Source organism: Tenrec ecaudatus, chromosome 4, assembly GCF_050624435.1.
Source record: "Tenrec ecaudatus isolate mTenEca1 chromosome 4, mTenEca1.hap1, whole genome shotgun sequence".
NCBI lineage: Eukaryota > Metazoa > Chordata > Mammalia > Afrosoricida > Tenrecidae > Tenrec > Tenrec ecaudatus.
The window spans coordinates 112,190,622-112,212,916 of NC_134533.1; the positions used below are offsets into that span (position 1 = coordinate 112,190,622).

General features: G+C 55.3%; 1 protein-coding gene across 2 annotated transcripts in view; it reads left to right on the forward strand.

The window, feature by feature from the left end:
• The first annotated feature begins 356 nt into the window (after positions 1-356).
• Positions 357-22,295, forward strand: part of ZBTB16 (zinc finger and BTB domain containing 16) — a 229,179-nt gene continuing 207,240 nt past the window's right edge. The window contains exons 1-2 of one of the 2 annotated variants that reach the window (XM_075546620.1): positions 357-624; positions 4,202-5,551. In XM_075546620.1, the coding sequence (XP_075402735.1) occupies positions 4,284-5,551 (1,268 nt within the window). In that variant the 5' untranslated portion in view covers positions 357-624; positions 4,202-4,283. Of the gene's footprint in view, positions 625-786; positions 887-4,201; positions 5,552-22,295 lie in introns of those variants that run through there. The other variant, XM_075546621.1, reaches the window with a different exon arrangement.

Sequence of the window (22,295 nt, forward strand, 5' to 3'; positions counted from 1 at the left end):
TGCACTCCGCGCCTGGATCACAGAGGGAAATGGAAAACCTGGGGGGGGGGTGTCGGAGGGGGGGGGCTGCTCCTCGCCCGCAGCCTCACCGCCCCGGTGGAGACGATCCTGCGCCCAGACACTCCCCCGCACGCGCCCCGCCGCTCTCGAAGAGCAAGTGGCGGCCGCGGGGCTCGGCGGCAGCTAGATGTCAGGCGAAGCCCGGCGCGCAGAGCCGAGCGCGGGGCCGGGCGGGCGGGGAGGAGGGTGGGGCGGGGACGCGCCGGCTCGGCCAGGCCGGGGTGGGCGGGCTGCGCCGGGGGAGGGAAGGGGGGCCGCTGTGGGCAGCGAGCCGGGCTGGGCCGCCAGCACTAAAGATGGAGAGGCGCCGGGGCCTCGCAGGGGAGGGGGCTCGGCGTTGACGTGAGACGCGGCGGAGGCGCCGCTGCCGGTGGTGATTTGCTAACCCCACAGCAGAGAGGAGTTGAGGGCGAGGAGAGCGGGTACTGCGAACTGCCGGGCGCCGCCGCCGCCGCCGCCGCCGCGATTCCGAGAGCAACAGTTCCCCAGCAACACCCCTCCCTGACACGGCGCACACCCCTCTCTGGCACGCACGCCCACCGCACAGCGCCCGACTCGGCAGCGGTGAGTGGGGGGCCGGGGAGGGGCGCCCCGCCCCGCCGTGCCGCGCGCCACGGCGCACGGGGGCCGGAGAGGTCTGAGGGGGCGCGCTCGCTTCGGCCGCTCGGACCGGGCGCGTGCCTCCTTGGATTCGGCTCGCCCCTCTCCTGCGGCTGCAGTCGCCGCTGCTGCCGCCGCCGGCTGGGGTCGGCTGGAAGGGGGAGTCCTGGCTGTCAGCTTGGGCGCAGCTGCACCCCCAGCCGCTCTGCTCCAGGGCATGGTCAGGGTGAGAGGTGGGGGCTCGCGGGCTGCGGGGTGGGGTGGGGGTCGGGCTGAGGACGGGACGCAGGGTCCGGGATTGGGCGGCCTTGTATTGCCAGGGGCCGGCGGTGGAGCCGAGAGCCGGAGGGTGCTCATACGTATGCGGACCGGTGCTCGGGCGCGGGATCGGCTGGTGGTTGATTTGTGTGTTTATTCGCCGGCCGACAGGGAGGCTGGGATCCAAGGACCCGAGGATTGGATCTGGGTGCGGGAGAGACCAGGACTGGGGCGCGCTTGGGTTTTGTTTCTTTTTGAAAAGGCGTTGAGAGTTCTTCATTTTTTTTTTGCCCTCGATTGGACTCCAATGGCCCAATTTTTGGAGGGGAGGCCATGCCGGAGCTCCGTAGGGTCTCCAGGATGCCGGGTCCTCCCGGAGCTCGCCGTGCGCTCCTGGCTGCGCTCGGTGCACGCCCGGCTCGGCACCTGATGCGTTCGGGATGCCTTCTTTGCGCGGCTCGCTCGCACACCCGCGGACGCTCCCTCTCTCGCAGGCAGGCACACACCCGGAGACTCCTGCGCCCCGAAGGCGCACGGTCTCACTGCCCGCGGACCCACTGGAGCGCACGGACGCACTCCGCACCGCACCGCCTCGCTCCCCGGGACGCTCGGGCGCGGTGCATGCGGGCAGCTGGCGGCCGCCAACCGGAGCCCGGGGAGCCGGCCTATCGCTCCCCAGGGGTCACGGCCCGGGGTCGTAGAGGGAGGGCCCGCAGACCCCTTCTCTGCTTTCTTCCCACAACTCGCTGCGGGGCTTTTGTGCTTTCCTGTCGCCACGGGGCGGGTCTGCTGCTTCGGCCGCTTTCGCAGCCGCGGGCCGGCCAGCCCGCCCGGAATCTCGCCTTTCGGCCCCGTCTCTTTCGCTTTTCCTTCTCCCTCGCTCCCGCTTCTTTCTTTCTGCTGTCTGGCTCTCCAGGAAAAGTTGAATCCCCAAGTTTGGTGAAGTCCTCCAAGTCGCCGTGGGGTCGCTGGGAACGGTGTATGGGGCGGGGGAAGCCAGGTCGATCCCCCGACTTTAGTGGGTGAGCGGCTGGCTGTGCCCGCGCCGCCCGGCTAGGTGCTGCAGCCCGCGCCAGCCGATCGCGGGCGCCTGGCGGTGGGTGAGGGTGACGCCTGACCCAGGCCCACCCTGATTTCACTGGGGACCCGAGGGGCTTGCATTTGGAAGGGAATTTGGGAAACCACGCTTCCATTCTTTAGGCTGCGCCTTCTTAATTCTCTGAAATCCCCGTCTGCGGAAAGCCAAGGGGTAGCTGGGCGCAGACTTATGGTGGATTGCCCCGTCAGGGCCTCAGTTCCCACCCCAAGTCGGCAGCCAAAGTGTCGTGACCAGCCGCCCGTTAACCCTTTCTAGGTCAGCTTTGCGGCCTCGGAGCCCAGAGGACTCTTTGGGGGCAGAGGTTAACAGCGCTAGCAGAGCATGTAGACACCCTGGGCTCTTTTACTGCAACCGTGGCCGGGCCACGGCAGAGTCCGGGGTGCCTGTGCGGTCTTCCGAAGGGTCTGGAGCCCCCAGCCCTGCTCCTGAGCGGTGCGTCTGCAGAGCCCTTTGTCTCCCTGCCTAGTCTTCCCTCCTGGCTTGCAGCGTGGAGTGGTCCCAGGTGCCCCGTCTCACCAGTGGTGCCTCCATTAAAGTCCACAGCACCAGGACTTGCCCACTCCCTGGAGCCCACGGGCCACACCAGCAGTTGGCGGACCCAGCAGATGCACCCTTGCTATTATCCAGCCAAACTCACTGCCAACCAGGCAATTCTGACTCATGGCTTCCCTATACATCTGGGTGGAACTGTAAAACCGTGTGTCTTAACTCTTTATGGGGGTACACTACCTCATCATTCTCCCATGGAGTGGCTGGTGGTTTCAAACTGCTGACCTCCAGGTTAGCAGCCCAAGGTGCCCACACATCCTCACCAGGCCTCCTGTTCCCCGGCTGCAGGGGTCCCTGTTTCTTATGATTTTACTTCTACTACCAATCTCCTTGGCTTTTTTTTTTTTTAAAGATCCTCTTGGCCCTGGGTGCTTGGGGTGTCAGAATACGTGCAGTACCTTACCTAAATGTGTTCACATGCGTCCACTCACACTGGCATGCCCCCCCCTTTCGGGCTGCATACATTCATTCCACCTAGGGGTGAAAGAAGGAGCCCCAGTGCCCCAGTAGTTCATGTGCTCTGCTGCAATCTGAGAGGTCTGCCTTTGGAACCACAGGAGGAAAGATCTGGCGATTCCCTCCCATAAAGATGACCAACACCCCCAACCCAAGTGGATCCCGGCTCATGGTTACCCACCATGAGAACCCAGACTGCCTGAGGTGGGGGGTGGGTGGGGGGATTCCCCAGGCTGGAATCCTCAGAGAAGCAAAAGGTCACATCTTTCCCCCGTGGAGCAGCCAGTGGGCTTGACCCACTGACTTTTCAGTTGTCAACCAAGCGCGTCAGTGCTGCACCACCAGTCTCAGAAACCTGTGGGAGCATTTGGCTCTCTCCCACAGAGCTGTTGTGAGTTGGAAGCCGTTTCACAGCACGCAACAACCACACAGGCGGGAGTGACCCAAAGTAGTGACCAACTTGAGTGTAGGTTGTGTGCGTGTGTGTTCCTGTGGGCGCCTTAGGAAGGGGCCAGGAGGGGCAGGGCTCTACCAGGAGGGGCAGGGCTCTACCAGGTGTGTGCAGTCCTGGGAAGAGGTCTGGTCTGGAAGGGCCCAGCTTACGTGGAAAGGCTGCGTCTGAAGGAGGAGAACCCAGTTGCCCGTTGGTTTCTTTGGGCCAGGGCTGCTGTGCCCCTGCGGCCCCTACAGGGAGGCAGGTGTAGGAAAACTTTGTTTCGAAGGTGAGCTTGGCTGTGTAGGATCTTGAGAAGCAAGGCTAAGTGCTTAAGATGGCGACTAACAGAATGGACTATGTTCTTGTTCATCTTAAATAAGTGTGTTTGTTGGGGGGGCACCTCCCCATCATGAGAGTTGGCCATGTGCAGAATGCCCCCACTCCCCGACTTCAAGAAAACCCAGCACGCTTAGAACCTCGCTGTGATTTTCGCATCACTCGCTGTAACCTGTAACCGTTGTGGTGAGCGGAGAATTCTGCATACGGTGTGGCAGAGTTTGACCTCGTTACTGGTGAAATCCGTCCTCTTACATCTCATCAGGCCTGGCCTTACAATTAAGGCAGCTTTCTAAACCGCCTCCCCCACGCTATTGAAGTCTGGGAGGGAGGGTGTTGCTGTATCATTCACATTCTTTTGCCAGGGTGCTCTCGTTCACATCTTCTTCTCCTCCTCTGTCCTCTAGCCCCTGTAGGTGGTCCCACCCTGTCCCGCCACGCAGAGCCCAGAAGGGAAGGGAGCCCCATGCCTGAGCTGCCGGGAGCACCATGGATCTGACGAAGATGGGTATGATCCAGCTGCAGAACCCCAGCCACCCCACCGGACTCCTGTGCAAGGCCAACCAGATGCGGCTGGCGGGGACCCTGTGCGATGTGGTCATCATGGTGGACAGCCAGGAGTTCCATGCCCACCGCACGGTGCTGGCCTGCACCAGCAAGATGTTCGAGATCCTCTTCCACCGCAACAGCCAGCACTATACACTGGACTTTCTCTCGCCAAAGACCTTCCAGCAGATTCTGGAGTATGCCTACACGGCCACGCTGCAGGCCAAGGCAGAGGACCTGGACGACCTGCTGTACGCAGCCGAGATCCTGGAGATTGAGTACCTGGAGGAACAGTGCCTGAAGATCCTGGAGACCATCCAGGCCTCAGATGACAATGACACCGAAGCCACCATGGCAGACGGCGGGGCCGAGGAAGAGGAGGACCGTAAGACTCGGCACCTCAAGAACATCTTCATCTCCAAGCATTCCAGCGAAGAGAGTGGCTATGCCAGTGTGGCCGGGCAGAGCCTCTCTGGGCCCCTGGTGGACCAGCGTCCTTCAGGCTCCACCTCCTTTGGCCTTTCAGCCATGAGCCCCACCAAGGCTGCCGTGGACAGTTTGATGACCATAGGACAGTCCCTCCTGCAGGGAACTCTTCAGCGTCCCGCAGGGCCCGATGACCCCACGCTGGCAGGGGGTGGGCGGCACCCCGGGGTGGTTGAGGTGAAGACGGAGATGATGCAGGTGGATGAGGTACCCAGCCAGGACAGCCCTGGGGCAGCCGAGTCCAGCATCTCGGCGGCGATAGGGGACAAGGCCGAGGAGAGGGGCAAAGAGGGGCCCGGGACCCCGACCCGGAGCAGCGTCATTACTAGTGCCCGGGAGCTGCACTACGGCCGGGAGGAAAGTGCTGAGCCCCTGCTGCCCTCGGCGGAAGTTGGCCAGGTCCCCCCTGGCCGATTGGAGCACGGTGGGCCCCTGGCTGAGAAGCATCTGGGCATCTACTCTGTGCTGCCCAACCACAAGGCTGATGCAGTGTTGAGCATGCCGTCTTCAGTGGCCTCTGGCCTCCACATGCAGCCGGCCCTGGCGGTCTCCATGGACTTCAGCACCTACGGGGGACTGCTGCCCCAGGGCTTCATCCAGAGGGAGCTGTTCAGCAAGCTGGGCGAGCTGGCCGTGGGCATGAAGTCGGAGAGCCGGGCCATGGGCGAGCAGTGCAGCGTGTGTGGGGTCGAGCTTCCTGACAATGAGGCTGTGGAGCAGCACAGGTAGGCCCTGCAACACATCCCATACCCACTGCCAACCTTCCTGCCCCAGCTCCCTTCAGAACCCCCGCCCTCCCAGCTGTTGGTTAAACAACCCGCATGATGGGGGGCACACATGTCAGAGTGGGCTGAGGGGACCAGAGGGCTTTCACGGGTTGGGAACCTGGTGGAAAAAACCCTGCTTCTTACCAGATTTGTCTCCTCTTTTGTCTTTGGGCTTCGTAACCCTGCTGGTTGGCGACTCCTTTTAAACCCTGAGTGGAGGGAAGGAAGTGGGATTCAGGACGAGGGTCTCTCACGGCCTGGATCTGGACATGGCACTGCTGCCACACACATACACTTACTCCCAGCCTTCACCAAGGCCGGCTCTTTGCAGTTCAGGTCACGGGTGCTGGAGCATTGGGCAGACTAGAGGCCGCCTAGCCACGTGTAAGTAGCAGGTTCTGACCACCGTTGTGAATGATCATCTCGCTGCATCCTCTCCCTTCTAGTTCTTTGTTCCTATGAGCATGCTTAGGAGATGAGCTGGTTCCAATTTCGGGGTGGGAGGAACATTGTAGAACTGTGAGCCCTGGCCTCCTCCCAGCCCTCAGAGCCTTGCTCTCATCCCGTCCCTGCCCACACCGGAGGCTATGCCGATTTGGGCTTGCACAGGCTTCTGCGTCCTCCCTGGCGAAACGGCCCTCTCGGAGCAGCTGCCTCAGTGTGAAACGCTTTAGACGGAATCACAGTTCCGTTATAACAGGCCGGGACATGTGCTTCTTTGCTGTAGAGAGTCCTGAGACTCAGACATAAAGTACCTTTTCCCCAGAGCCACCCAGTGAGCAAAAGACGGAGCTGGACTCCACTCCAGGACTGAACTCCTGAACTTTGCTGTCTCTTGGGGTGATTCAATCCTGAAGAGGATCATGCCCACAGAACAGGGTGTCTTAAGCCTGCTCCCCAGAAGCAGTAACGATGGAAGGGCTCAGTAATGTGTTTTTATTTTCTTTCCCTGTTCGTTTGTGATCACCATATGTCTGTCAGGTGACTGGGGCTAGCCCTTGGGCGGGATTCATGGCGTAAAGAAGCCAGCTTTCTGTTGCCAGCCAATGTAACGCTTTCCTGCACACCCTCTGGCCTGCTGGTTGCTCGTCGTGGGTGGATTCTCCACCTTTGGCAAGCACTCTTCCCTCCATCCCCATCCTCTGTGGCCCAGGTGGGGAGGTGAGTGAGCAGCTGTGGGGTAGGGGCCTCTGCAGGTCAAGCCAATCGCCCTGAGCTGGACCTGGTGGTGACACTGCCTTGTAGGTCATTGTTGCTGTAAAGTGCTGCCAGCTCCCAGTTGGGGCCGTGCTGGGGCCCACTGTTGTCGCCATGATGTCAGTCCAGCTCATGGGGGGGCTCCCTCTTTCTTTTATTGCTCACCTTCAACTTCATCAAGCACAGGGTACCTACTCCACGGACTAGTCTCTGCCGATAGTGTGTCCAAAGTACGTAAGACAGAAATACCGCCGTCTTCACTTCTAAGGAGCATTCTGACGGAATGCGGTCTACAGGTTGGTTGGTTCAATCCACGGTATATCTAATAGTCTTCACCAGCGGCTCAATGCCAAGGGGTTGATTTCTGTTTTAGTCTTCCTTATTCATTCGTGGTCCAGCTTTTGCCTGTATCCAAGGCAATTGAAAACACCATGGTTTGGGTCAAGTGCACCTTAGTCTTCCGGATGTCTGAGGTGTGTGTTGGTTCTCAGGGGTGGCCCTGTGGAAAGTTCAGCTAAGCTAAAACGTAGTCAGTTGGGAGTTTGGGTTTTTTTTTTTTTTTTTTTGGTGTGCGTGCCATTTTTCCCCTGGTGGGTGCGAAAAATAACTGCCAGCAAGGTGTGTCTTTTTGGTGCGTGCAACACTCAGAAACAGAAAGGTGGTGTCACTTTGGGTCCGGACTTTCCTAAAGAGGAAACCCCCTCCCCAAACCCAACAAGATAAGATCGAGCATCACCTCCATGATGGTGGATCATTTATTTCATCTGAGGTCTGTGAAGAGAGAGGGGATGATGGCAAAGCACCTTTCCCTGGGCTCTTGTTGGGTCCGGATGGCCACTCCTCTATCAGAGTGCCACCTCCCTGTTCTGTGGGGAACCCCCATTCCTCTAGGGGAGAGATGGGTGTCCAGCCACGTCACATTTCAAAGAGCACGCATGGGTGGTGGTGTGGGCCGTGTCTAGGGGCGAGAGCTTGTGATAGTGGTTTAGCCTGTCTGAGCTTGTTTTGCCCACTCTTTAAAGTGGAGTTGGTAAAAGGGTTGGGTGTGGAGTTAACGGAATGATGTTAGAAGTCGCTAGATAGAGCTGCGACTAGCACATAGTCACCAGGACGTTGACGCTTTGGCCCTCTGTTGTTACCGCTTGTGTCACCCGCTTAGGATGGAGGGGTGCTGTCTGGGACCCTCGAGGTCCTGCTGCACGCTGGTGACAAGGAGAACCCCGGGGTCCTCAGTGGCTAGTCATTTAGAAGGAGTTGGCCAGGCCTTCCTTCGGAGGTCTGAACTGAAACCTGACTTGATTCCTTAGCAGCCGGGCACATTAAGTATTCGGACTAACCCCATTGGGGAGCAACTGTGCCAGCGTGTGCCCAGGCCTTACTCAGAAGACACCCCTTCCCTTCTGTCTAGACATTGCGGGGAGCTCTTCTCCCCTCTTTCTCACTCTCAGAGCTCCAGGATGAATGGACTACTTGCCTGTTTCCTGCTCACTCCTTGACCACACCCACACCCATCCCCCACCCCCAAATGCTTCCCGTGGAAGGAAGCAAACAGCAATACAACCAGGAAAAGATACTGCTGAATTCAGAGCGGGGGATTGTGCTGTTAGGAGACTGGGGGATTGGCTCCATGAAGACAGCTTATGCACGTGGTGACGGGATGGGCGACAGGATTGCTTTGCTACCACGAGGTTGTTAGTCGTTGATGAGTTGGCCCCAACTCATGAAAACCTTCAATATACCACGATCCCAGGTCGCAGGTCCTGCAGTGTTGCCATGATGGCTGGTCCATTTGAGTACATTGTCATGATGATTGTGCTGGTCTGTCTCACCGAGGGGTCCCCCTTCTCTCTGCTGGTCCCTGACCGCCCACGCTTTCATCTTCTAGCAACTGGTCTTTTCTGATGGTGCATCCAAAGTAAGCAAATGAAAGTCTCTCCATTGCTAGTTACCAACATCACAGTTTGCATATGTGGATCCTTCTGTGGGTCTCCCCTTTAAAAAAAAAAGTCTTTGTTGGTGGTGGTGAGAATATACCCACTCCTCACACACCAACATGGCGAGGCTTCACAGGGCAGGCGGCTCTTCCCACATTAGCATTAGATGACAAGGATGGTCTCATGAGGTCACTGCACGGAGGGTGACTGTCCACAACTGTCTACTACACCTTTGTGTAATTGCCGCAGTGCGTCGTTACTTAACTACCACGCTATTGAGAATCACAGCCCAGCCAGGTTGACACATACCCACGGTAGCCAGCATTACTCTTGCCTTACACATTGGCACGTGTTATTGCCAGACATGCTGTTAGTGCACAGCATTGCAGATCTTTCACTATTGCTGTAGATGTGATATGTCGGAGCATGAGCGTTGCTAAGTGAGGACTAGTTGGGTATGTGGCCAACCCTACAGCCGTTCAACACTCTGTGCATGTTCCAGTTAGTTGGGTCACGCCGATTACATCCTTTGAGTGCAAAGGTCCCACTTCTTTGTTATCCAGCTTTCTTACGCAGAGGAGGCAATTGACAAGAGTGCGGCTTGGCCAGGCGCACCTTAGTCACCAAAGTGCTATCTTTGCTTTAGGATTTTTTAGGAGACCAGTAGGTTAGCGTGTTGGTGAAGCCTACTTGCCCAGTGGTTTTATTTTCCTTTCTTGGGGCATGTGACTGGTGGTGTTTGGGCATGAGATGAATAAAGGAAAGTGGGAGGGAAGGAAGGATAAGTGGTAGGAAGGAGTGAAGGAAGGGAGGGGGGGAAGGGGACGGGGACAGGGCTAGGGGTGGTGTAGCTAGGAGAGTTTGTTATGAAATCAAACCAATCCATTTCCATGTGATCTTATCCCAAGGTGGTGTGGAGTGGGTAGGGGACATATTGGTGCCACCAGGAGTTAGAAGGAAGGTAGAAGGAAATAGTACCATGGTGATCTTAGCTCCTCCTGTTATGATGAAGAAATGTGGCCTTGGATGGATGGAAAGACTGGAGACAACATTTGAGTAAATAAAAATAGGGCTTAATTATCTAAATAATCTAGTAGGAAATTAGGCCAGGAGACCTGCTAGATAAGCTATGTTTTTCTAGGCAGGTAGAGGAATATGCTCTGGACCCCAAGAACTTCTCCAGTGGGACCCACATTACTCCAGGCACAGCCTCTCTTTTCCCTCCCCCACCCCAATCTCCTCTGCAAAGGGGGAGCAGTTCGGTATGGAGGCCCATCTGCATTTGACTTATCTGGGCCAGGCGCACCTGATTATTCTGAGTCAAATACAATAAGGTTGCCTGCAGTGTGAACACAGTGCTCCTTTATAGCCCCTGGTTCCCCTAGGCTCCTACAGCCTTTGCTTCATATGCCCATGGATTTGGTGCTGCAGAACTGAGAGGGGTTTTAGTTTCCTGGAGCAAGCCCTTGGAATGTCTTGTGCATAGACAGAGCAGGAACTCCTGGCTGGTTCTCGAAGGGATATCGAGGAGCCACGAGGAATGGTTCTCACCAGCTCCCAGGACCCCTCCCGAGTCTTCTTGGAGTTAGCTCTTGCTTGCATTCACTGTGTGGTTGAGATGCCGGAGTCCAGCCTGGCCCTTTGCCAACTGTTCCGTCTTCAGTAGAGCAGCAATCGCTGTGGACCTTGGTGTAGACTACTCTACCTTGGGGAGGTTAGAGGTGGCGCTGAACTCTGCCTCCTGATCTCAAACCAAGGTCTATTTTGGAAAGGGGTATGCTGTAGTACAGCGGTAAGGACCACCATAGCAGTGACCATGTCTGTTGTCCCTGTAGTACTTTCTCCTTTGCCAGTTTCCATTATGTCCCTTTCCTACCGTCTCAGCCTTCCCTAGGGGACCCTGCAGGTCCATCATCCCATATCTGAGATTGATTACAAAGTCTGAAAAGCCCTTGAAACGAATAGGCTTTCACGCAAGTTTTCAGCAGACCCCTTTAGTGGCGAAACCCACTCTCGACTGACGGGAGGGCTATATTTAGCCCGCTGATTTTGAATATTCATATGTTTTGCTGCGAAAAAATATTAATGTGTCTGATTACAGCGTGCTGCCCTCGGCTCCGCTGGGGCTGTTGTGTAACAAGCACCGTCAGTGTGGGAGAATAGCTTGGTAAGCTCAGACACATGCTGCTTTCTGAAGCACCTACCTGAGCGTGCTGGGTCAGGGCTCCATTGTGGATAATCGGGTCTGTGTTATAGATGAGGACCATGGGCGCTTGATCGAATCAGGGACTTGCCCACAGTGACATAGCTACACCTGGGTAAAGAGCCAGGCGCTCATCTCACCTTGTCATGCCCGTCCCTGGGTGCTGTGTGTGAGGCCATATAAGAACATAAGCATTGCCGCTCTGGGCTGGCGCCATCTGACCTAGTCTCCGGTTGCCAACAGCATCCGTGAGATACCACTGTGGGAGGCCGTGGCCATCTTCCTTGACGTCAATCGGAAAGGTCAGGTGTATCCCAGCTTCTGTGAGGAGCTATTTATGGGCTCTTCTGTCATTCACAGATTTGCCCAAATCCTTTTTTAAATCTGTTTCTATTTCCAGGAAGTATCCTTTTTGGGGTAATGAATGACTTAAGTTCATTACCTCTTGGGCTCTTGGAATTCTCCCCGGCTTTTGGAGAGGCTGTGGGTTATAGAGTTAGGAAGGTGGAAGAGAAGACTTGGTGCCGGTGGACCCCGCCCGCGGTGGGGACTGAGCCTTCAGGCCCAGCCCTGCGTGCGACCTCTTACTCCGCCAGCATTGCCGGACCCCTTTCAATCTGAGTGAAATAATATTTTTATTTTTAGTTTAAACGAAGTACTTGGGTGAGTTGTCGCTAGGTAATGGAGGCTATTCAAAACACAAACACGCAGGCGAACACAATCTTCTTTTCCTTGTTGGGCACCCACTTCATGAAGTCCTTCTGGGGACTTGGACTTTCTTTGGCCCTCCTCTGGACTCTGGGTGGGCAGCAGGGCCAGCTCAGTAAGGAGTCTGTTGGGCTTGAGTCTGTCTACTCTGAGTTGGCTTTCCTGTCCTTTCATTTGCTCAGGAGTCACTGAGCTGTTTGGGATCCAGCCTAAACTCCTGGAGCGTTATTTTTTAACTTTCTAATATGAATTAGGTGATCCTTAGGATCCCTAGTGGATAGTGGTTCCTGGTTGGGCTGCTAACCACAAGGTCAGCAGTTCAAACTCACCAGTCATCCCTCAGGAAGCAGATGAGACTTTTTACTCTCCTGAAGATTTATACCCCTGGAAAGCCAGGAAGGTTATTTTGTCTCCCACAGAGTGGGAATTGACTGGATGGTAGTAAGTTTCGTTTTGGTTTTTTGAGGTGAAGGGTTACAGGTCGGATCACCGTTTTTGCATTTGACAACTAATCAAGCTTCCCAATGGCTTGGCCTGCCCCTTATTTGCTCACCATTGCCTTCTGCTTGCCTTCCCTCCCCTCTCGCCTATTACTTCTTCTCCCCTCCTTTCTGATCCCACCCCAGGGAACCAGCAAAGTCTGTTTTTCTTTTGGTTTGTAAACTTTAGAAAAATGAAATAAAACTAACAGTGGTCCCCTACAGCCCTTTTCCTGTTGTGATCGGCTTAACGTCACGCAGCATAGCACCTTTCACCCTCATGCCTGTCCTGAGGTGTCTCTGCGTTGCCGTCGCCGTTGCTTTGGTGATGGGTGGTATTCGGTTGTGTGTGCGCACCGAGGGTTCTCTGTGTAGTTTTCCACCAATGGGCGTGTGGGTGATTTCCACCCTCTTGCTATCATTCACACTGCTGTGGCACACATGGGTGTGCACAGACCTGTTCGTGCTATATTCTTTCTTCCACTCCTGGAAATTAAAAAAAAAAAAGGACCTATTTTATTTGGTTTCCCGTGGAGGAAAGTTGCCTCTTTTTTTCAGCTGAGTAAAAGGTCCCAGTTCCATTTGCTGTCACACTCAGAGGGGCAGTAAGTGGCTGGGAGGTGAAAGCTGCATCGTTCTGCATCACCCGCCACCCCTCTCCCCCTGCTAGTTCTGGGAAAACTAGTCATGATTCTTTAAAATAGCGATTTCCCTCATCTGTTGAAATTAAGTTCCATTCACTGTTCTTTTGACTTCTTGCTAACTCGGGAGGAAAACATTTCCGATCACTTGAATCGTGTGTGTGCTTTATTGAGGAGTTCAAAACAAGTACAGGAACCTCAGTATAAACAGGTGAGTTTCAGCCATGGAGTACGAATGTAACTCACCTTGCCTGTTGAGGCGACCTGCCTTTTTCATAACAGACCGTTTTCTGAAGATGTGTTGCATTAGGTGAATCTGCGGCACAAGGGCCTCTTTAGAGTATTGAAAAGCGAGGATGTCACGTTGGGGATTCAGGTGCACTTGACATTCGAGAGTTGGATAGTAAGTGAGGAATGCATTTGAATCACGGTGCTGGGGGGAATATCCTAAGTGCCATGGACTGCTAAAAGGACAAGTGTGCCTTGGAAGAAGTACGGCCAGAATGCTCCTTAGAGGTTAGGATGGCCAGACTTTGTCTTACATCCTTTGTCAGGAGAGACCAGTCGCTGGAGAAGGACACCATGCTTGGTAAAGTGGAGGGGCAGCAACAACGGAGGCAGACCCTTGAGATGGACGGGCAGGGGGCTGGCACAGGGGGCTCCAGTGTAGGAACAGTTGGGGGAATGGTGGGGGCCCAGACAGTGGTTTGTTGAGCTGTGCACATGCTCGCTGTGGGGTGGAACGGAGTCGGTGGCACCTACATCAACCACAACCATTTTCTTATTCTCTTTCAGCCAGGCTACAGGGAAACCTTGACGCCAGGCCAGTTCTTTTGGTGGGGGCAAAAAAGAAAATACATTTTAAAATCACCGAGGCACTCGATGTCCCATCACCCAGTTTCTTTCGAATCGGTGCGTTTGGATCAGAGTATTCTGGCTTAAGAGTTCTGGCTTCCCAGTTAACCACCTGTGTGGCATAGCATCCCGGGACTTCACCTCTCTGAACCTGGTCTCTTCATCAGTACAGAGGGAATCACAGCAGGAGCTATTCCGTGGGGGGGGGGGGGCGGCTAGAAGGTTGGGAGCAGTAACTTTTTGTGGAGTGTGAGCAGCACTAAGCCAGTTCTCCGTATATGCCTGTTGCTGTGCTGAGTATGTGGATATGGGTCGCCGGAGAGGTAACGTGGTTGAGGCTAGCGATGGAGGGTCAAGTGTGGACTGGCCAGCGGCAGCCAGGATTTGTGCTGGTCCACAGCCGGCTCTTCCCCAGGGGCTCTTCTCCAGTGAAGGTCAGCGTGGAGCTTTTACTTTCCCGCAGGAGTTGCTGCCTGGGGAGCTGAGTGCTTGCAGTTTGGACACAGGCTGAACCTGTACCTCTCTGGAGAAGCTGCTCTCCTGTACCACTATGGCCAGGGTACTCTTTGTCCCATTGACCTGAGGCCTGGTGAGTCATGCAGTCCTTGATTAAATTTAGCCGGGCAGCTCGCCACTGTCATCAGTTCCAAGTGCTGGGGCGGCTCACCAAGGCAGTGTCCTCTTGCCCATGCGAGTGGCCTGGCTTGCAGATTTCCAGGGGGGAAGCAGAGTGAGGCTCAGACACGTCGCCCCCACCTGTTGACAGAAGTCCCGTGGGGGACGGGGAGAGGGCTTCCAAGAGTGGGTTCTGCAAACTCTGTTTTGAGAGCTTCATACGTCCCAGGTTCTGTGTTAAGTGAATTCCTAGCATTTCTGTCAACTCCCTGTGAGATGGGCACGGGGGGTATTCATTGGCACACACCGAGAGCTTGGTTTGTTGGCTTGCCCAGGGTTGAACAGGCAATGGTAGTGCTGAGGTTTGTGCCCACCCACAGGCTCCATGTCACACTGTTCTTTCTGGGCTCCTGTAAAAGCCTTACTGGGGTCTCAGGTCCCTGATGAACTCAGAAGGGACTGGGGGAGGTGATGGAGGGCCAGCTTGCCCTGCCAGCCTACTGACCAGGAGGACCGTGTTTCACGCCCCCTGTGCTGCCTCTTGGTTTCCTCCTGTGGTGGGAGCGGAGGAAGATCGGAGAGTGCAACTCGCTGCCAAAGGCTCTGGTCTTCGGGGATGGACGAAGGGGTCTGGGTCCAAGGGCTGCTACTGATATGGACGTGATCCTTTTATGCCAACTCCCCCCAAGCCCCACCACAACAAGGGCGAGACAAAGAAACCCGCTGACACAAATAATTCTCTGCTGTTGATTTCATGCCTGCACGATCAGAAGTTCCCCTTTCTACCTTGTTCACCTTAGAAACCCCTCTGGCCTTACGCTGGCTCCATCTAGGAAGGATGCTGGCTGGTTTTGCCCTTTAGAGGCTCATCTCTGCAGCCCTGAGGAGGGAGATTGAGAGGCGTAGAAACTTTGCCTTGATCCTGCCCAAACCTGCCGAATCCTACATGCGGTTCTTGCTTTCGGCCTTGTCCTCAAGCCCCACTTTTCCTGGGCCCGTGAACAGATTGTGTTTAGCTTTGCAGCAGCGGCACCCAAGTTAGATGTGAGAAAGAACTTCCGGAAACGGGGCGGCGTGAGTGACGGAAGCGATGAGAAAGCCGGTCACGGAAATGTTGAAAAGGGAAAATGCTGGGGCTCGCTGGTAGTGGTGGGTCGTACTGTCCCAGAAATAGTAAGTGAGGGCATGTGTTATCGGCGGTGTTGGCGGCGGCTGGAGAGTTGGTCTTCCACTTGTGGTGACCTTATACCCAAAGAGTAAACCACCTGGTCCGGTGCCACCTCCGTGATAGGTTGCAGATTAGACCGTTCTCTTGTGATCCCCTGGGCTTTTACTGGCTGGTTTGGGGAAGTAGATTCCCCATCCCTTACTTCCTGTTGTCTTAGTCTAGAGCAGGGATGGGGAATGTCCTGTCTGCCATCCAAGGCCAGAGAAACCGTCAATACCAGCTAACGTCACACACCCCATCAAAGCAGGTCAAGCCATCGTACTAGGAATGAGTTACGTTTGACCTACTATAAACCCAAACCTCCCCGCATTCACTGCCATCGAGTCAATGCCGACTCATAGTAACCCTGTAGGACAGGGTAGGACTGGCCCCGTGAGTTTCAGAGACTGTAACTGTTGACGGGGGTAGAAAGCCTCATCTCTTTGCCGAGGATCAGCTGGTGGTTTTGAACTGTGGATCTTTCGGATCATAGCCCAGTGCACAACCACTCTGCCCCCAGGGTTCCTCTGACCAGATATGACAGGTTAGTTTTTGAGTTGATAATTTTGTCTGGCTGGAGAATAATGTAATAAATATCGAAATAGCCAGTGGCAGAAAAATAAGATTCCCTACTCCTGGTTAGAGACTCTGCTGGAAGTTGTTCAGCATCCTAGCAACCACGGACCAGGACTACTGTGCACGCTGAGACCAGGCATGGACACAAACATGGAAATCAGTTGGACCAATAACTGGAACCTCTCTCAGTGGCCAGCTTTCTCTTCTGTGGAAGGAGGCTAGCCCCTGCCTCTCAGTGTGGTTAATATAAACGTGTCCATTTAGCTGATAGGAACTTAAGGTAACCGATAAAGCTCCCAGCAGGGCCATGCTGGGTACCAGCTCCCTATTATCCCTTCCTTTTGTGACCCCAACCAGGCAAGATCTAGACCTAGAGACCTAGGGCTGGGGGCCCCTACCACCCTAGCCTGGTGATGGTCCCTAAGTGGATTAGCGGAGTTTCCATCTTAATGCCATTAGTCTCCTTGGCATGGCTCTGGCCCGCATAGTGAGCAGCAGATGTGCCCGGGCCACGGTGACCCTCAGGGTGAGCCATCAGGCCTGGAGGGCTGGGGGAAGCCTTGCGCGTGCTAATTTGGTGGGGCGGTGTCATTTATGGTAGCTGGAGGAAATGCAGGGGGATTGTTGGGAATGTATTTATTTAAGCTGTGCAGCAGGTTAGGTGCGGCCCAGGGTCTGCAGTGGTTAACCCCTCCCCCTCCCCGAAGGAAAGTCCCTCCCCAGCCCCGAAGCCCGGGCTTGATTACTTCCAGAGTTGGAGAGGCAACTTAGCGGGCTCTTGTTTCTTGCCCACGCACCTTATTAGTAGCACCTGGCATCATAGCCCACTAATGGGAACCAGCGGTCCCCTCCTGCATGGCCAGTGACAAGTAGCCTGTCAGCCGGAGCTCGCTGTGCGAGGAAGTACCTATTAGCTTTATGGTCAGGAGAACTTGTCCTGTTCAGGAAATGAATGTTGCTGCTAAAGGTCCTCGGCCCTGACCCTGGCTGCGTAACCCGTGCGGGCCGGAGAGACCCCTCGCAGGATGCTTGGGATTTCAGCCCCCTCTCTGGTTCTTGTCATACGGAAAGAGGGAATCATTGTGGTATGTTGCAGCCTTGAACTTTTGATTTATCCCGTGAGGGGGACTTAACCATTTCCCTGCCTGGATGGTCTTGCCGTGTTGGACTGTGTGTGTGTGTGTGTGTGTGTGTGTGTGTGTGTGTAGGTGTGCGGGGAACAGGGGAAACAGAGACCCTCCCCCAACCCCATCCCCAACAGACTCAACAGCAGTTGTCTCTGGGAAGTGAGATGTCTCCGTGCATTTATTTCTCTCTCCATGCATTGTGGTCGCCCTTGGTGGTGGGGTTGTGGGAAGCGCTGTGTCTGGAGTCGGATCTGGCTTTGAATTCACCCCTGCCCCTCAGAAGCTCCGTGGTGGTGGGAGGCACCCCACCGCTCTGTGTCCTTGCACGTGAGGTGCGATCAGTAATACCTGCTTCAGGGAGTCGTCCTGTCCTTGCGGAGCCGATGATGCGGGCGGTGCGTGTGCTACGCAGGAACAGCACTTTGAGCACAGGGAGACCCTTTTTGCTGGTGCTGTTCCCTCCCTTAGCCCAGCCCAGCATGGAGTCGAAAGGAAGGCTGCTCAGGCTGTCCGTTGTCTCTGTGGGAAAAGTTTCTAAGTGTGATTTTGGGCAGAGAACAGGGGCATCTGACCTAAGCCTGGAGGAAAGCTTTTGCCTGACTCTTGGGGAAATAGCTATTTTGTGATTGTCTGGCAAATGGATGAGTTGCTTGTGTGCTGTCACCGTTTTAAAGCAGGTCTCACCCTGGACAAGATGGGGCGGTGAGGGGGAGAGGCGCCTGAAGAATTGAAGCGTGGTTTCCCAAATTCCCTTCCAAATACAAGCTCCTCGGGTCCCCAATGAAATCAGGGTGGCCCTTCGGAAGTGTGACCTGTCTGCCTTGGTTTGCATGGCGTGGCGGACAGCAGCTAAGGGAAAATGAAAATGCACTGGGATCCTGTGGTCGGCCTGGGTGCAGAGAGCATGGAGGAGACTGGGCAGTCAGTTGGAATCTTGGAGACTTGGGGCTTTGAAGAGTAGGGCATTGACCTATTCATGGGCACACATACCCAAGGGAGATAGACTCTCACTTCCTCTTCATTCCTCGCCCCCCACCCCGTGTGGGAGCTTTGCTCCCCCGCCCCCCTTCAGAGCAGGTGAAAGCTGCTTTGCAGGCGTGTGTAGAGATGGGTTGGGAATCTGGAACATTCCACAGGAAAGTCACATTGTGACAGTTGTCCCCTAAATTAAGGATCCCTTCAGATTTGTGAGCCTTCCTCCCTGCGTCCCCCTGCCCCCGCCCTTCTGGCTGAAGATGGTCGAGGACACAATGCGGAGCTGCAGCCAGGTGGAGGGGTTCCAGGAACTCACTGCACTACGCGTGGCTTGCGAGGAAAACCTGTGAGGGTGCGGATCCAGGACCCACCGAGGGCCCATGCCCCTGACCCCTGTCCTCAATTCCAAGCACAGCCCGCTTTCACTACCCCCTCCCTCCTGCCTCTTCCCCATGGTCATTATCCATGCTTCTACTTTGTGTGTGTGTCCTGACAGCTCTAAGAGTGGGTTTTTTTTTTTTGAGCTAAGTAACTGCTCAATACTCCCTAGCAGCCAGATGCAATGGGTGGGGGTGGGAGAGCAGGGTTGGGGGGTGGGTAGGCCAAACCTTTGCATCTCCCCTTGCAAAAGTGAAAAATCTTTCTGTTTGCAGTTAATTTTAGTGGCAAGCAGATCATGTTAACTGGGCGTAATTGCTTCCAGCTATGGCAGAGGGTCTTGTGTGTTGGGATGAAGGGTCTGGTAAGTGCTTACTTCCTGTGTAAATTAGCCGATTCCATTCAGTCTTTCGTTCTCAGCAGCCCTGGGTCCTGTCATTGGCTCCCAGGCTCCCACTCCTCAGCTGACAGCCTGGGGTGACAGGCGTCCGCTCTTTCCCTCTGCAGATGGCACTTTTTGTCTCTCCGGCCTCTCACCATTCCGTGGTCCCCATGAGTTTGCCCATCATACCACAGGGCTCAGACTTAGGCTGTCACACCATAAGGCGCGGGCTTGGGCCTTAGACTCGGGTCGCTGCGTGCAAAGGCAGACGCACAGTAAGCATCAGTGGGCTTCATCTCCCGACCACATGGATTGCATCTCACAGCCACTCTGGGTTTCCTGGGACACGTTTCCCCGATTGCCCCACTCCCAAGCTTGGTGCTCACCTCTCTCCCTCACACTTAGCCGTGCACCTCAGAAACCTAAGGGAAGGGCATGTAGCCTGTAGCCTTACACCCGAAGGGACAGGATGGTGGCAGTGCCCCTCTTCACCAGGAAGCCGTTCAGGCCTGCAGACACATGCTGCCCTGCCCCTTCCACCCCATCCCCCCAGTGGGAAACCGGGCAGCCAGGTGCCACTGCGGCCTTTCCAACTGGTGGTGGCCCCACGTGTGTCAGCAGAAGAGAACTCTTGTCCGTGGGTTTCAGTGGCTAAGTGTTCAGAAGCAGATCTTCCGAGCTGCCCATGTGCACCCTCGAACCCCCAGCCCTTGGATTAGCAGCCCACGGTGTGAACCCAGGGACTCTTCCTGCAAACATGCAAAATCAAGAAATGAAATGGTGTGGGGAGGGGGGTTGGAGGGTAGACCCACCCCGAGGCTCTTTGCCAGGTTCCCGGGACTCTCCAGAGTTGGAGTGGAGGAGGCTTGTGGGGAATCTTCCCCTAAATCCCGCTTTTGTCCCCTGCCCTGCACCACATTCTTGGTGCTATTTGCATAAGAGGCTGCTGTTTATCTTCCTCTATCAGACCCCCTGATAACCCCTGTGGTCTGTTTAACAATCTACAAGGAGTAGATTACTTGATAAATGCCAGCTTTTCTAATATGCAAAGATAAACTGTGGGGTGTGTGTGCATGTGGGGGGCGGGGTCAGGGTGAAGGATGGTGTGTCGGGGAGGAGGGGCTTGGTGGGGAGAGAGGATCCGCTTTCAGAGCGTGGAGGGTGAGGCACCTGATGGGAGATATCTGGCATCTTGTAAATAGTTAACCAGCCACTTGCCCGCACCTACTGGTCCCCTCCTACACGTGGACAGTTCTCTGCGAACCGTTGGCACAGGAGGGGAAAGGATGCTGGTGATCGTTGCGGCTGTAGTTCCATTCTCTGTGAACCCGCCTCCAGCCCTCTAAGCCAGTAAGTTGGTCAGTAAGTAAGTCATGTTTCCTGGGAGTCTGCACATTGGGAATCTTCCAGAAGTGGGCTTCTCCCTACAATGCCCTGATGATGTTGCTTCTTCAAGCGGAGCACCGTGTTCTGGAAGAGACTTGGCAGAAAAGGCAACCTTTGACTCAATAGACTAGTCCCTGCGCTGTGCCGCCACCCGACAGGAGGGTCTGGGCTGGCTGCTAAAGTCAGGCACCCAGCTGATCACTGTCCTTGCCATGTCTGCAGACCGTGGACGGTGCTGTGTCAGGCAGCGGGCATCTTCTGGGACAGCCTCACCAGGACTTGAAGCAGAGCAGGCCCAGGCCCAGGAGATGCTGACGATAGAGCAATGCAGCCCAGGAATTGAGGGCCAAGGTGGGGCATGGCTCCTCACTCAAGAAAGGAACTTCTCGGGAGGTGCTGGGCGATGCTTTCCATGGCTCACAGTGTGAGATCCTTGGAAGCACACAGCTTCAGAGCCAGGCCTCAAGGCTCCAGCATGAACTGTGTGCCTTTGGTTGGCCCAGGAGGCCTTGGTAGAATGCCTTCCCTGTGGGAGATTCCTGGCTGGTCAGTGCGTCAGTGTACCTCACGCACAGCCTCTTCTTCCCCCCCCCCCATCTATCAGCTGAGGCTGGTGCGTTGCGATGATGGGGACGGGTTCAGCAGAGCTTCCACACTTAATTCACACTGGGAACCCAGGCCTGTGTGCTCCCCCAGCCCAGCGTGGGACCCTTAGCCGTCACAGAGAGAGATCGCATTCCCCAGGGAAGCCAGGCTGGATCGGGACCACACAGTGTTTCATTCTGGGGTGCGCGGGCTTGCTGCTTGCTCGGCCTCTCTGGGCCCCTATTTCCTTCATTCATGTGGAAAAGAGGAGGCTCATGCCTTGTAGGTGGTAATAGGATCCAAAATGTGCAAGAGGCAGAGACCCTGTGAAAGTCCCGAGCGAGGGCCTTCTCTCTCTGTGGTCAAGTTGATGTTGGCTCATAGCGATCCTCTGGGACAGGTGAGAACTGCCCCTTGTGAGTTCCTCAGAGCCCGACTCTTCACGGGAGTAGAAAGCTGTGTTTCCCCCCACTGCTGGTTTCAAACTGCTGACCTTGCCATTAGCTACCCAACGGGTAACCAAATTATGCTGCCAGGGCCCCTTAGAGTCAGGCCATTAGAAGCCTGATTATTTTGGGTCCAGGGGAGAAGCTGTGAAAGGAGTTGGTGAAAAACTGTGTGTTTTATTTTTTTGACCTGATATCCCATGCCAGCAGTCCTTAGGTTAAAACAGTCGGTGAATAGCGACAGTGCCCCACACAAAGAGCTGCTGCTGTTCTGAGGTGTCTGTCTATCCACCAGTCCCTTACGTGGGAGATGCAGCCATGAGCAGTTTAGAGTTCTTTCTTCGGAATGTTTAATTTGCATCATGTATTATTGTTGTTGATACTTTTGCCTTGTGCCTTAGGGAGAGCTGGGTTTGGAAACGGCCCCCAGTAATTCAGGCACAAAACTGGGGGACATATAGTGAATAGTTAGCCCTGCCACTGACTCTGATGCCGGAGGCAGATTCAGGAAGGCGTGTATGCCGGCTCCTCACTTATTGAGGGGTGAATGAGGATGTGCTGCAGTTGAATCAAACTCTCTGCCATTGAGTCAGTTCAGACTCATGGGGACCCTATGAGGCAAGATAAAACTGCCCAGTGGGTTTCTGAGACTGCTCTTCTTTATGGGAGTACAAAGCCTCATCTTTCTCCATTGGAGTTGCTGGTGGTTTTGAACAGCTGAACTAGAGGTTCGCAGCCTTGTGCACAACCACTGTGCCACCAGGACTCTCTGCACCAGACCAGGGGGGCTTGTGATGTCCAGCGATTGTAGCTGGAATCCCACTGCTGTTTCAGATGGTGCAGGCCTGGGGCAGACCTCTCACTGCTGCCAGGTTTCTGCATTTGTGCTTTGAGTTCCTGTGAGTTAGCTCCAAACGTGACTTGTCATTAGCAGATGTGGCCTGGGGCCAGAAAGGACAGATTGGGTTTTGACCAATGCATCTGAAGAGCCTGATGGCCTGAGTCGGG